This window comes from Myotis myotis, unplaced genomic scaffold (assembly GCF_014108235.1).
Source record: "Myotis myotis isolate mMyoMyo1 unplaced genomic scaffold, mMyoMyo1.p scaffold_m19_p_4, whole genome shotgun sequence".
In the NCBI taxonomy this organism is placed as follows: domain Eukaryota; kingdom Metazoa; phylum Chordata; class Mammalia; order Chiroptera; family Vespertilionidae; genus Myotis; species Myotis myotis.
The window spans coordinates 58,044,550-58,058,742 of record NW_023416346.1 but is presented as its reverse complement, the minus strand read 5'-3'; the positions used below and the strand labels follow the sequence as shown (position 1 = coordinate 58,058,742).

General features: G+C 38.1%; 1 protein-coding gene across 1 annotated transcript; it reads right to left on the bottom strand.

The window, feature by feature from the left end:
• Positions 1-1,269: 1,269 nt before the first annotated feature.
• MORF4L2 (mortality factor 4 like 2) lies at positions 1,270-13,973 on the bottom strand. Its single transcript, XM_036305845.1, has 4 exons — positions 13,829-13,973; positions 12,344-12,415; positions 4,815-4,917; positions 1,270-2,821 (listed from the first exon to the last, which is right to left on the bottom strand). The coding sequence occupies exon 4, from the start codon at positions 2,795-2,797 to the stop codon at positions 1,931-1,933; it is 867 nt and encodes a 288-aa protein (XP_036161738.1). The 5' UTR covers positions 2,798-2,821; positions 4,815-4,917; positions 12,344-12,415; positions 13,829-13,973; the 3' UTR covers positions 1,270-1,930.
• Between the last annotated feature and the right edge of the window lie 220 nt (positions 13,974-14,193).

The window sequence follows — 14,193 nt, the reverse complement described above, 5'->3', positions numbered from 1 at the left end:
CAAGTACATCCCTGCCTCCTGGATTCTCCCTTTGATTCTCTTTAAGCTGACTACATCTGTATGATCACAGCTGCTATTAGGTGGCCCATTCCATACAGCTGTCTACCATTCCAGTAAGCCCTCACTGCTCCCACTTTCTTTCTTTACCCTGCTCCTTCCTCTCACCTCCACTCGTACTCCTCCCCTTCTTTTCCTAGAGGTAGTAACACCATATTACAGGCTGAATTGTGTCACTTCCGAATTTGTATGCACATGTCCTAACTTCCCAGTACCTCAGAATGTGACTGTATTTGAAGATAGTCTTTACAGAAAGAATCAAATTCAAGTGAGGTCTTCAGGGTGGGCCCTGATCCAATGACTGGGTTCCTTATAATAAAAGACTAGGACAGATAGGCAAAGAGGAAAGACCATGTGAAGTCACAAGGAGGTGGCCTTCTATAAGCCAAGGAGAGAGGCCTCAGAAGAAACCACACCACTGACACCTTGATCTGACTTCTAGCCTCCAAAACTGTGAGAAAATAAATTCTTGTTATTTAAGCCACCCAGTCTGTGGGGCTTTAATGTGGCAGTCCTAGCAGACCATGACCCTCCTACTCTTCTGCTGACAGCTTGGGAAAAATTCATTATTAAGCCTCTTATATCATCCATTTTGAGTCTCACTTATTTCCTGCTGGGACCCTGAACTGATCCAGTAGGAGTATATGTGATTCTTACTTCTATATTTGTTCTTACTATAAATTTCCACATAAGGTAGACTCATAAGCATAGGCATCCACTATCACCCCTCTCCTCCACAGATCCTCTACTCTAGGATTCACAATGCTGTGTCCAAGGGATCATAAAAACAGGAAATATGACATTAATGCTGAAACTAGGGAAAGCTGCTTGTTATCCTTGCCCCCAAATCTACAAATACTTCTGATAGAGGTAATACAGAGGGGGCTGCCCATGCTTCCTCTTATGGGAAAGAGCAAAGCATAAGTTTAAGGGACTGTTGTAATACCCACAAAATATCCTATTATACCCAGCCCAACTCATAGGGGCAAGAAGCAGAGACCAAAGATGGCTCTTCCAAGCAGCACTATAAAGTGATCCCACCTTAAGAAGCCACACTGAGAGGGGCAACTGGCTTGACAGGGCACACTCCAGGCTGCCACACCCAACAGAAAAAGGAATTCACCAGGAGTCAGAACACTGACACCACCCAGGTCTTTCCTGGGTCTGCTGACGAGTCAGTTTTAGTAATATTAAAGGCACAATGCAAATTACTTGCTTTGAAATTTAGAAACAAATTTTATTTAAGATCTGAAATACAGTTCCTAAAATATCAACTTCTCCAGAAAACCGTGGCTACACAATAATGCATTGCCTCTATCATGTTAGAACGTGCATTAGACTCAAATACAAAAACCATGAGACAAACCACCATCCTTCAACAATTTGAGCAAAGATAGAATGCCTAAGGAACAACATAGATGGACTTGCAGAGGATGGGCTGTTTTACTTCAAGCACCATTAAAAAAAGAGCACAAATGCATGGGTTTTCAGGTATATACATTAAGTTGAACCTTTGGCACTAGGAATCAGGGCATTTTTATCACGTAGCATTAACACATAATTAGAAAATTGTGTAGTGTCAAAGGGATAGAACCACCAGCATTCAAGCAATGTTGTCAACTATGCAAGAAAATGTTCTACTGAATGTTTCTTTTTTTGTCTAATTACTGCGTACACTGGTAGCAATGTTGAAATGAGAAAAGGAGCTTGTACTCCTCCTTTTATTTTCTGTTTAAAACAAAACAGAAAAACTGAAATATAAGCCCTGTTATACAGTAACAATTTTAAAGGACATCAATTATACAAGAAAAAGACTAAGAACAAAAAGAGTGTTTACAGATACCAGACATAATAGTGAGTGGTCAGTAGACCCTCACAGGGCTTTGCGGTGGTACTCAGCCGAAGCTACTTTGTAATCACTGGCAGTAAACAGAGATGCAGCATTCTTTGCCAGATATTTTAGGAAATCATGCAAATAGCCCAACAATAATGCAAGGCTCTTCTCATCAAGGGGTGTATACGCCAGCATTGCTCCGATTCTTACAAATAATCTCAGTAGGTGTGGTGCTCCATAAACCTGGGACATGGGTGCATCAGGGTGAGCCAAGAGGATTTCAGCATACTGGGGCCTCTCAAATTTGTAGAGCAGCTGAGTGCCCAACATCACGTTGAAGTATTCTTTTATTCCCGCAACAACTTCATTCACTGCGTATTCCTTATTGTCGACATTTCCCTGCGATTTCTTGCAGCTTGCATACTCTTCTAGAATGGCATCTACATTTTTCTTAGCAGGAAGTTGAAACAGCTGCTTCTGCCTGGTAACTAAGTCCCAGTCCTCAACAAGCCATGGTTTTAATTCTTCAGGAATCTTCACTTTAACTTCCATTCTATTCTTAAATGCATCCTCGCTTTCAACAGTGGGGTCAGCCCGGGCTCTTTTCTTCCGAGGTGGCTGAGGGGCTTCGCTGGTACTGCCACCATCCCCATTTCCAGGAGTCTTCTGCTTGTTTTTTCTGGTCTTCCTCATGGATCCAGAAGGGGGATTCTCTGCAGAGCGACCCCCCCATCTACCCGGGAGGGCCGGTTCCAGATTCTTCTGCTGTGGACCAGCTGTCTTCTTTCCTGATGAGGCTCCCCTCATCTTACTTCTCTGCATATTGCTTCTAGTTGGTTTTTTGAAGTTGTCTTCTTCTGCAGGTTGTTGTCCACGAGTTTGAGAACCCTGCTTTCTGGAACTCATTCAACCCTGTTTTTATTTCAACCACTGTAATATATAAAGTATTTTACTTGGTTGTTTTCTATAGTGACCTTTAACACACTATGCTTCATAAAGGCCCATCAAAGCACAGTACATGCTGCTCTCTTGGAATTTGAATTTCAGAACCATTTCTAAGTGACTTACTACCCCCCTCCCTTTATCCTCACTACCACCCACTACCTCATCAGACCTGCCCATAAATTCTTTTTTTTGATACCACCCAAGACAAAGGAATATAATTTTGGAGAAGAAAATAAATTAAGTGGGGAAGAAATTACAAAAGGCAGTGGAATTGAAATTCAAGACTTTTCAACAGGAAGAATGACAACAAGAAAGAAATAAGAAAGATTTACTTAACTGGAGGCAAAATGAGTAACAGTATAGGTTTCTGTAGAAGTCCAGGTAGACCTGAACTAGGATGATGAGTCAAGAGAAACTGAATATAGAATTTGGTAAATGAAGGAGAGGGAGGAGTCAAAAGTGGCTCTGCAATTTTAAACCTGGGTAATTAATGAATTAATAAAAGCACTGACTTTTAATGGTTACTTTGGAATCAGCAATAAAATAGGAAAAAGGTAATTCATCCATTCATTAATCTACTCAGTCAGCATACATTACTGCATATCTGCTTCAGAACAGGTACTATGCTATGTGCTAGGGATTCAAATATTTAAAGTGACAATTATAAAACAAGGATAGTGGTGGGATTGCATAGTGGTGCAGCTACTATGGAAAACAGTATGAAGATACCTCAAAAAGTTAAAAACAGAACTACCAGGTAGCCCAGCAATTTCACTGATGGGTATTAATCTGAAGAAATGGAAAACACTAATTTGAAAAGATATATGTATTTCTATGTTCATTGTGGCATTATTTATAATAGCTAAGATATGGAAGCAACCTAGGTGTCCATTGACAAATGGATAAAGATGTATATATATACCACATCTTTATTATTCAGCAATAAAAAGGAATGAAATCTTACCATTTGCAACAGCTTGGATGGATCTAGAGGTTATTATGCTAAGTAAAATAACTCAGAGAAAGACAAATAACATGATTTCACTCATATGTGGAATCTAAAAAATAAAATCCATGAACAAAACAGAAAGAATCTCATAGGTGCAGAGAACAAACTGATGGCTACCAGATGGGAGGGGGTGGGAAGATGGGTGAAAAAGGTGAAGTGGATTAAGAAGTACAAATTACCAGTTAATAGGGAATATAGTCAGTAACTATATGTATGGTGTCAGATGGGTAGTAGACTTATGGCGATCACATCGTAAGGTATATACCTGTTTAATCACTATAATTAAAAAATAAATTAAAAATAAAAACAACCAAGGTTAGTACAATAATAGCTATAAATAGGCTATTTCGGGAGCAAACAATAAATGGTGCATGATACACTTTCATGATAGCTTGTTGGAAGAGATGATAAATTGGTGAGGGGGAAGTCAGTGATGATTCCAGGTACTGAGAATGGTCATTAGTATTATCACCAAATGAGACTACATCCAGAGGAGAAAATGGATTAGAGAAGAAAGAAGTTCAGTGTTGGATCTATTAAGTGTGAGGTATTCAGTAAACATATGACTTTAAAGCTCAGGTGAGAGGTCAGAGCCAGAAATGGAGATGTGAGCCAAATCACTACACAGATGGTAGCAGAAATTATGAGAATCAATGAAATCATTCATGGAGAGGAGAGGAAGAAAAACTGAACCAAGTATGGGATTCTCAGAAAAAACACACAAAAAACTAGGAAAGAATATTTAAGAGGTGAGCAGAGCGAGAGAGACCACAGGTGAAACAAAGTGGTCAAAGTAGCCATAGAGGAATTAGGAGAATGTTGTTTTAGAAGCCAAATAGGTTGAGTTTCAATAAGGAAAAGGGACAATCTATAGTATAAAATGCAGCAGCAAGGGCTAGTAAGATATGATGAAAAATAGTGTTCTAAGATTCTTATAGTGTGACAAATGCAACAATTTCTTTGACTTACATAATCCTCTTTCTTCTTGGTCTTCTAAGAACTTCTAATGCTTTTCCAGATTGAATCTTATAGATCTTCTGGGATGGTATAGAAGGATGAGGTGGGAGACAACCTAGAAAGGAAAGCAAGTATCTGCAATGAAGACGAGTTTTTGTGAAACACAGAAAATAAAAATAATCTAATTATAAACACAGAGTTTACAATTGTGGTATCAGGGAAAAAAACGAGTTCTGCTGTTAGACATCTATTTTAATTAGGCTCCACCTTATATGAGTAGTCAGGCCTTAGGCAAGATATGTAAACTTTTTCTCATCTATGGAATGTGGCAAATTACCTATAGCCTTCACAGGTTCATGTTAAGAATTTCATAAACATGATGTGATTAAACAGCTATCATATTACCTTGCAGGAATACCTGCACATGTTAACAAGGACATAAAGATGTTCATTGCAGGGATGTTTTTAAATACTGGAGAGCTGAAATACCTAATTATTCTTCAATAGGGATATGGCAATTTATTTTTATTTTTAATCCTGACCCGAGGATATTTTTCCATTGATTTTTAGAGAGAGTGGAAGAGAGAGGGCAAGACAGAGAAAAATCGATGTGAGAGAAACACATTGATTGATTGCCTACTGCATGAGTCCTGACCAGGGCCCAAGCGACACTCTATCCACACTGAGCCAAACCGGCTAGGGTGGGACGGCAATTTAAATTATGTATGCACACTATGAAAGAACATTCAAATGAATTAAGCAGAGACCCATGTACTGACATGGAAAGATGTTCGATTATATATTACTAGATGCCCAATGCATGAAATTCATGCAAGGGGCTTGGCCCCCACCTGCCCTTGCAGCCCCAGCTTCATCTGGAAGGATGTCCGGTCTAATTAGCATATTACGCTTTTATTATTACAGGTTAGGTAAATAGGTAGGTTGCATAATAGGTACAATAGGATCCCAAAGAGACAGTACAGGGAGAGAAATAAGCATCAGTCTCAATTCTAATATACAGTGTGATCCAATTTCTGCTGTAAGTCAATGTGTATAAGTGCATAGAAAAATATCTTGGTAGAGAAATACCAGACTGTTACGGTCAGGGTAACCTCTATGAAAGAATGGGGGATGGTGGACCAGGTTTCTCTGGTAACTACAACTTTCACCCACAGAAAAAGCCCTCTAGCCAACCTCTAGTTCTATTTTTTATTGTTTAAAGTTTTACATTTTTTACAAGTTTTCCTTTTCCCCCAATTGACCCCCCTCCCCAGCCTTTCCCACCCCGGGCAAGCCCCCACTGCCCCAGTGTCTGTGTCCATTGCCAACCTCCAGTTCTTAAGACAACATGGGCAGGTGTCAGGAAAGACCCGAGGGGGAAATAAAGATATAAGCAATGCTAGAAAGCTACAGCTCTGAATCAGGGAAGCCAGTTATTGGGAAGAAAGGCCTGGTGCTAATGCTTTCATTAAACAAATGATATCTGAAAGGGCACAAAGTTCTGAGCAGAAATTAAAGGGCAACTGTGGGCCTCAGCATCAAAATCTGTGAATACAGAAAATGACCCTCTGGGAATCTGTGAAGGATCAGTGACCAGTGTGGCATGACATTATATTGTAAACTATCATGCTTACAAAATAATTTTTTCTAAAAAGAATTGTGATGGGGACATAGTTAAGTAATATAGGTGAAATTCAAAAAACCACCTAGGGGCTAATATAGTACAGAGCTTCTATAAACAAGGGAATAGTTAATCTATAAATTAGAGAAAAGAAGATGGGCCAGTGCCAACCAGACTGTAGAACACACAGAAGTAAAGCCAGATTGGACAGTAAACGGTTTTGGAAGGCACATTGGTCATCCGCAATTACTTAGTGAGGAGGAAGTTAAGAATGATAGCTGAACGTATTGGTATCTATTATGTGTGTACTGGTATGCATAAAACTACAAAAAGAATTCTACCTGGCTCTCATTAAGTGGGTGAGTTCTGTCATTCTCTACAAATGCTTCTATCTTTTACATACAGTCCCAAGTTGAATGAAATATCTGACACTGCACAGAAAATAGCTGTACCACTAGTCAAGGTTTGTGCCCAGTGAATAAATCCAGGGAAGCTGCCTTTCTAAAGAATTGTCTCAGCACCTTTATTTTCACCTGAGTATCCTACAGATCAAGCAATTATTATTACCTGTGAGCTAGAAGCCAGGAAAATATAAGGAATACCCATCCTTTTGATTGACTGGTTCTTACTTATCACAGAAGTTTATGGATAGCCTTACTCAGGTCACTGCACTCTACCTCTATGGATCGGTGACAAATGTGCTGGGCACATCCTTCATTTAAAAAGTTGGCACTTTATGCCCTAACCGGTTTGGCTCAGTGGATAGAGCATTGGCCTGCGGACCGAGGGGTCCTGGGTTCGATTCCAGTCAAGGGCATGTACCTTGGTTGCGGGCACATCCCCAGTGGGAGGTGTGCAGGAGGCAGCTGATCAATGTTTCTCTCTCATCCATGTTTCTAACTCTCTATTCCTCTCCCTTCCTCTCTGTAAAAAATCAATAAAATATATTTTTTTATAAAAAGACCATTTCTTTAAAAAGTTGGTACTTTATAGTGTTTTATTTTGAAGCAACACCTATGTCCCCGGTGGGTATACTATAGTGAGTCAAAGTGAGGTGATTCAACTAATGGGGGGAATGGAGGCACAATTTAGGGATAAGTTGTCAAATATTTTTTTACTTATCTTCTGTAGGTCAAGCTCAGGCATTATGAAAACATATCTGTATGTTTGCCTTAATTGTCTATCTTAAATTTTTGTGTAAATACTCATTTAAACAGAGACGAGCTCCTACTGGACATCAAATCTCAGATCTTCCCTTTAAAAAAATTTGCTATTTCCGCCCCCTCAATTTATCCTGTAATTAAAGCATTTCATATTATTCCTGTAAGTTTCCCAGATGCAAATTTACTGGGTCAAGAGGTAATATGTTGCCAAATTACTTTCCCCAAAAGTTTTCCCAATTTCCCATCTCATACTCTGGTCAAATAGCACTGGCTATTTGGCTATTTTCATTTAATTTGTAAATTTGGTAAAGAAAATGGGTTTAGTTTTTCACTTTGCATTTATTAATGTTTTAAACATTTAAAAAATGTGTCTATTGGCCATTTATATTTTAGCTCTTGCTCTTTGCCATTTTTTCTTTAAAAAAATATTTATTGAAAGTATTACGTATGTCTCCCTTTCCCCACTGACCCAATTATTAATGATTCCAACACTTATAGTTCAGACATTTTACGTCTGATGTTGGTTAAGTTTTATATGATGAAATATGTAGTTTTCCCTTTCATTAAGTTTAAAAATTAAGATGCCATACTTTTATGGATTTTATATATATATATTTTTAAATATATTTTATTGATTTTTTACAGAGAGGAAGGGAGAGAGATAGAGAGTTAGAAACATCAATGAGAGAGAAACATCGATCAGCCGCCTCCTGCACACCCCCTACTGGGGATGTGCCCGCAACCCAGGTACATGCCCTTGACCGGAATCGAACCTGAGACCCTTCAGTCCGCAGGCCGACGCTCTATCCACTGAGCCAAACCGGTTTCGGCGGATTTTATATTTTAATTCCTTAATCTACCCAGAATTTATTATGTAAATTATGGACTGAAAATCTATATACTTTTCCACAATTTATTTTGTGGCACCAATTATTGAGTAATCTTTACTTTATACACCTATGAATACCAAATACATAAAGATGCAGGCATTCTCCTTACCACATCCCCTCCCCAATCCCAGAATGATTTCATATCTTTTTATGTACACATTTACACAAATAACATACCTTTAAAACTAAGTGTGTATGTTATACACATAAGTGGACATATATCATGCATTAACTTGGTCTTGACAAAGTGAAATACATATTGCTCTGCAACTTTTCTCATGGACCTCCTTCTGTCTGCATATACCTAACACATGCTTTTTAATATCCCCATAATTCTATAATTTCTACAGAGCATAATTTTATCAGTCCCATATTTACATACAGAGCATACTTTAACCAGTCCCATATCAATACTTCATTATTATAGAAATGCTGTAACAGACATCAGTGTACAGATATATTAGAGCATTAGGAAGTGGAAACTGTTCAAAGGATTTGCTAATTTCTTTGATGAGATAGAGGCAAATTACTTTGTAAAGAACTGCTTTAATTTGCACTCCCAGCAAAAATGTAAAAGTTTGTTCATCCACATCTTCAGCAACACTGGATAAACATTTTAAAGAAAAATTTGTTTTTTGGGGGGAACGGACGATCTAAAAAGATATTTTATTTGAATTTGTGTGATATTGAGCATTTTTTCATATATATCCTTTTCTTATGTAAATATTTGGCCCCTTTTCTACTAGGTTGTTTCTTTTATTGATTCGTAATGATTAAATACTAAGTTTCTTTTGGTATGTTGGAAATATTTTGTCCAAACTCTCAATGTGTCAACCTTTTCATTTGTGAACTTTGGCATTTATGTCATGCCTAGGAAAAATGCTCCCAAAGAGTGGTTTAAAAATAATTTCCTATATTATTATTATTTTTTAGTTTCTTCCTAATATATAACAAATTTTCCCCAATATTAGAGTCCATCCTTTCCCAACTGATTTGATATGCTATTATAACATTCTAAATTCCTGTAGGTATATGGGTCTCTTTTAAGGTACTCTCTTCCCAGTAATTTTTGATTGTTCAATTAAAAAATATTTTTATTGCTTTCAGAGAGGAAGGGAGAGGGAGAAAGGGATAGAAACATCAGTGATGAGAGAGAATCATTGATTAGCTGCCTCCTGCATGCCCCATACTAGAGATCAAGCCTGAGCCCAGGGCATGTGCCCCGACCAGGAATCGAATTGTGACCTCCTGGTTCATAGGTTGACACTCAACCAATGAGCCACACCAGCTGGGCTGATTATTCAATTTTTAAAGTTATCAGTTTCTAGGTTATCTGTTCTGTCACAGCAATATGTCTGTTCTCACACCAGTATCACATTGGTTTGATTATCATAGTTTAAAGCCATAAATGTTGCCCTAGAGCAGGGGTGTAGGGAACCCTGTTTTTGCTAAGGGCCATTTGGATGTTTAGTAGTATAACACCATTCACTCTATATAAATTTATGTTGCTATGAAAAAAAAGCTCCTAGATTTATTGAATTTCAAGTCCTCCCTGTGGTTGCTTTGGCAGGGCCAGATCAAATGATTTTGCATGATTTTGTAGGCCTCACACAGCCGGACGTTCCCCACCCCTGCCCTAGGGTAACATTTGTAAATGAATTCCAAGGATGTTCCATGCAGTATTATTTGAAGTAGAAAAACACTGGACTTTAGCTAGAGGACTATCAATAACGATTTGGCAAAATAAAAGATGGTTTATCCATTATATGGACTATCATGCTAGTTAAAGGAATGCCACTATGAAAGGAATAAAATAGAATTCTATGAATGGACATGAAGACACCCTAAACAATTTGATTAAAAATAGCAAGTTGCATCCTAGCCTGTTTGGCTCAATGGATAGAGTGTCAGCCTGTGGACTGAAGGGTCCTGGTTTGATTCCCATCAAGGGCACATACCTCATTTGCAAGCTGGATCCCCAGCCCTGATTGGGGTGCGTGGGGGAGGCAACCAATCAATGAGTCTCTCTCACATGATGTTTCTCTCTCTGTCTCTCCCTCTCCCTTCCACTTTCTCTAAAAATCAATGGAAAAACATCCCCCGGTGAGGATTAACAACAACAAAATAGCAAGTTGCACAACAGTACCTATAGTGTGATAGCACATTTAAGTAAAACAATATTTTATATATATCCATACACATTTTAAAACAGGTATATAACTTAGAGATCTAGAAGGAAATATAACAACTTAGAGATTTAGAAAGAAACAGAACTGATAATAATTGTTAATTCTGGGAAGAGTAAGAGAATTGGGGTGGTGAGAAAAGGAAATCTCAATCTACTCTGCAATATTTAAAATTTTTGTATTAAAAGGAGAATGTAATCACATATAAATTCTGTGACTAAAAATTTATATTTAAATATACATATTTAATCCAGTGTTTTTCTGACCTATTCTTATCCATGGATTTCACATATAGCTAGCCTTTTAATTATCATGGTGTACCATGTATTTTGTAGGCATAGCATTCAGACTGGTTTCCCTCCCTCCTTATAGTCTTGCCCATCCTCAAAGGCCAGGTCAAGTTTCTTTTTCTCCTAGAGTCTTTCTCCATTTCCGGCTACTCTGGCTCTTGCCCTCTCTGAGCTCCTACTGGCCTAACAGTCCACCTCCCTCCCTTTATCCCTTAATCATTCTCAAATGGCATCCTGTAAAGGGGTTTTGTGCCCACGCATCTATTGCATGTTTTCTACCAGGTAGTGCCCTCCTCTGTAACCTAGCTTTCAGAAAATAAAAAAATAAAAGGAATATATAGTGATTCCATAGGAAAATGAAACTGTTGAGACTGAAAAACCTTCCTTTATCCCTTCATGCAAGTGATGGCCCATTCAGAAATGAAGACTCCAAATACTAACATTTTTATGTATGGGTCTAAAGCCAAAAACGAGTATGAACATCTCCAGTAGTTTGTTGGAATAAACCTTTAAATGCACCTATATGTGTCACTTACATTGATATCAAATCTCTCCTGGATCTTGGGACTACTTTATGTGTCACAGATTTTTTTGAATCTGAGACAAAGGAGGAGTAATATAAAAGCTGCTAGTAGACTGAATATGGTTATAATTTTCTGGTTAAAATTATAGTTTCTGGAAATGCCCTTATCAATATACTCAATATCTTTCTGGATTGTTAGGATGAATCAGAAGTTATAATTTCAGAATTCAGTTCTAGTAACTACCGCTTTTGGGAAATCAGGAGAGAAACCAACAGTACTAATTTTTTTTACAATTCCAAAAAGAGGTATCCACTGCTTTTAGAAGTATACCAGAAGTACTAATAGAACCATAATTATTAATAAATCAAACACTTAACTAGTGTCAAGCATTGTCCTGATACTTTATATGTAATTCCCTTAACAATCCTATGAAGTAGGAACTATTATTACCTTTTTTTACTTTTGAGGAAATTTAGGGATAAAGAGAATCAGTATCTTGCCTAAGATCATATAGTTAAGTGGCAGAGCCAGGTTTTAAATTCAGGAATCAGTATTTGTTCTTAACCACTAAATTATGCTGCATACTGGATGTCACAAAGAAAAACAATACATAAATGTATGGAACTATTAGGGATCAACTGTAGTATCTTTTATTATTAAGGAATATAAGATTACACAGCCCTCTTGTTTTTTAGGTACTTTATGTACTGGAAGCACCAATGGACTCAGCTCCATCTGTCCCTTCTTAGAATGGAGTGCTTTCCCAGATAGATACTTACTAATATTTAAAATATTCCTGGACAGTAAAGAAGGTTATGTGGAATTATCTTGTTTGAGAACAGAGGCCAGGAGAAGGGAGGCACTTACCCAAGATTCTGTAATCAGGATCAGGCCTTCTGATCCTTACTATGCAGCAAACTTAGCTTTTCTGATAATGGCCTAGAAGGTCAAACAAGGGGACAGGAAAGGACATAAAAAAAGATATGAGATGATGGTTTTCTCCTCCTCCATCAAGCATTGCATTTTATCACACACAAAGGACAGCAAAGCTGATAAATAATGTACAAGTGTTTCTTTTTCCTTCCTTGTGGTTACATTTTCAAATGTACTTTAGTGTACATTTATCCTGATTTTTGAGAAAGTAATTTGTTTTTGCTTTTTTTTTTTTTTTTTTTACTTTTTATTAAGGAAAATTTCAAATGGTTAAAAATGTACAGGGAATATTATAAACCCTTTCAAATCTATCATCCAGCTTCAACAATTACCAACTGAAGGCCATCTTGTTTCATCCCTAACCCCACCCACTGCTCCCCCTAACTCCGATTTTTTTTAAAGCTCACAAAATAGCTGACCTTCTGTATTTTATTATGGAAAATTTCATACATATACCAAGGAAGACAATAGTATAAGGAACCCTATATGCCCATCACTCAGCTTAAACGATTATTAATTTAGGACCAATTTTGTTTTATCTATACCCCTCCCCACTTCTGGGATTATTTTGAAACAAATCTTAGTCATCAATGTATTTTGATGCCCATCCCTGACATTTTTAAAATTTAATCCGTATTTTCATTTATATCTCTGTAAGATAAAAGACAATTTGAAAACATAACCACCATACCATTATAACCTCTAAAAAATCGGCATCAATTCCTTAAAAGCACATCAAATATCAAATCCATCTTCAGATTTTCCCGATGTATTTCAAACAGCTTTTTATTTTAATGTCGGTGTGTTTGAATCAGGATCCAAACAAGGCCTACTCATCGCATGTGGTTCATCTCCAGCTCGCTCTCCTTCTCCATCTCTTTCTCCCCCCTCCCCCATTTTTTTTTAAACTTTTCAATATGGAAAATTCCAACCCCCGCTATTCTGAGCTAATTTCCAAATAGTACATTATTTCATCAGTAAAGACTGATATATCTCTCTTATAGCTCTAATTTCTTCTAGGAAAGAAATCGATGGGCAAGAAAAGCACTATAATGAACGAATTTACATAATTTATGTTTTTTTCCTCATTCTGTTACGCGGATTTTTCTCTCCACAATAATACCTACTATCTTTTGGAGCTAGGCTTCCTATTAAATGCCTTATACTCTCTAACATACAGTACACGCTTCTGAGGTACACGCTTCTGAGGTACACGTCTCTGAGGTAAAGACTTATTATCACCATTTCACAAACATGGAAACCGAGACACAGAAAGAACAGGAGCCAGCCCGAGCTGGGCGTTGGCGTCGGAACCTGAATTCAGCCTTGCCCTATCGTGAAACCATTTGTTAATCTTCTCTATATACACGGCGAGAAGAGAAAATCGTCAACCCTTTCTCCCCACCCCCACCCTGAAACCTGAAATGGGAATCCACTTCTTCCCAGCAGCGGACGTGTGATCACCGCCGTCCCTCCAACAGCCATAGTAAAGCCAGGTTTCTCTGGCAACTGATATCCATAGGCAGACACGTCATCCAGGAGGCGGGCTTATACCCTTCAGCCAATCACAACCGTCTTGTCTAAGTTTTAGAATGTTCCATAACCAAATGATTGGACGAGGCCCATACGTCACAACGTCACAACGATACTTCGCCGCAGTAAAGGGGGGGGTGCTAGCAACCTGCTTCTTCACGGTTAAGGATTGAAGCAAACCAGTCGCCATCCTCCTTAGTGTGGGCCCTGGCCAATGACACTCGTCCTCTTAGGTTCTTAGCCCGCCCTCC

Excerpts from the sequence above, each read along its gene's own strand:
- MORF4L2 (XM_036305845.1), bottom strand. The coding sequence starts at position 2,797 with ATGAGTTCCAGAAAGCAGGGTTCTCAAACTCGTGGACAACAACCTGCA.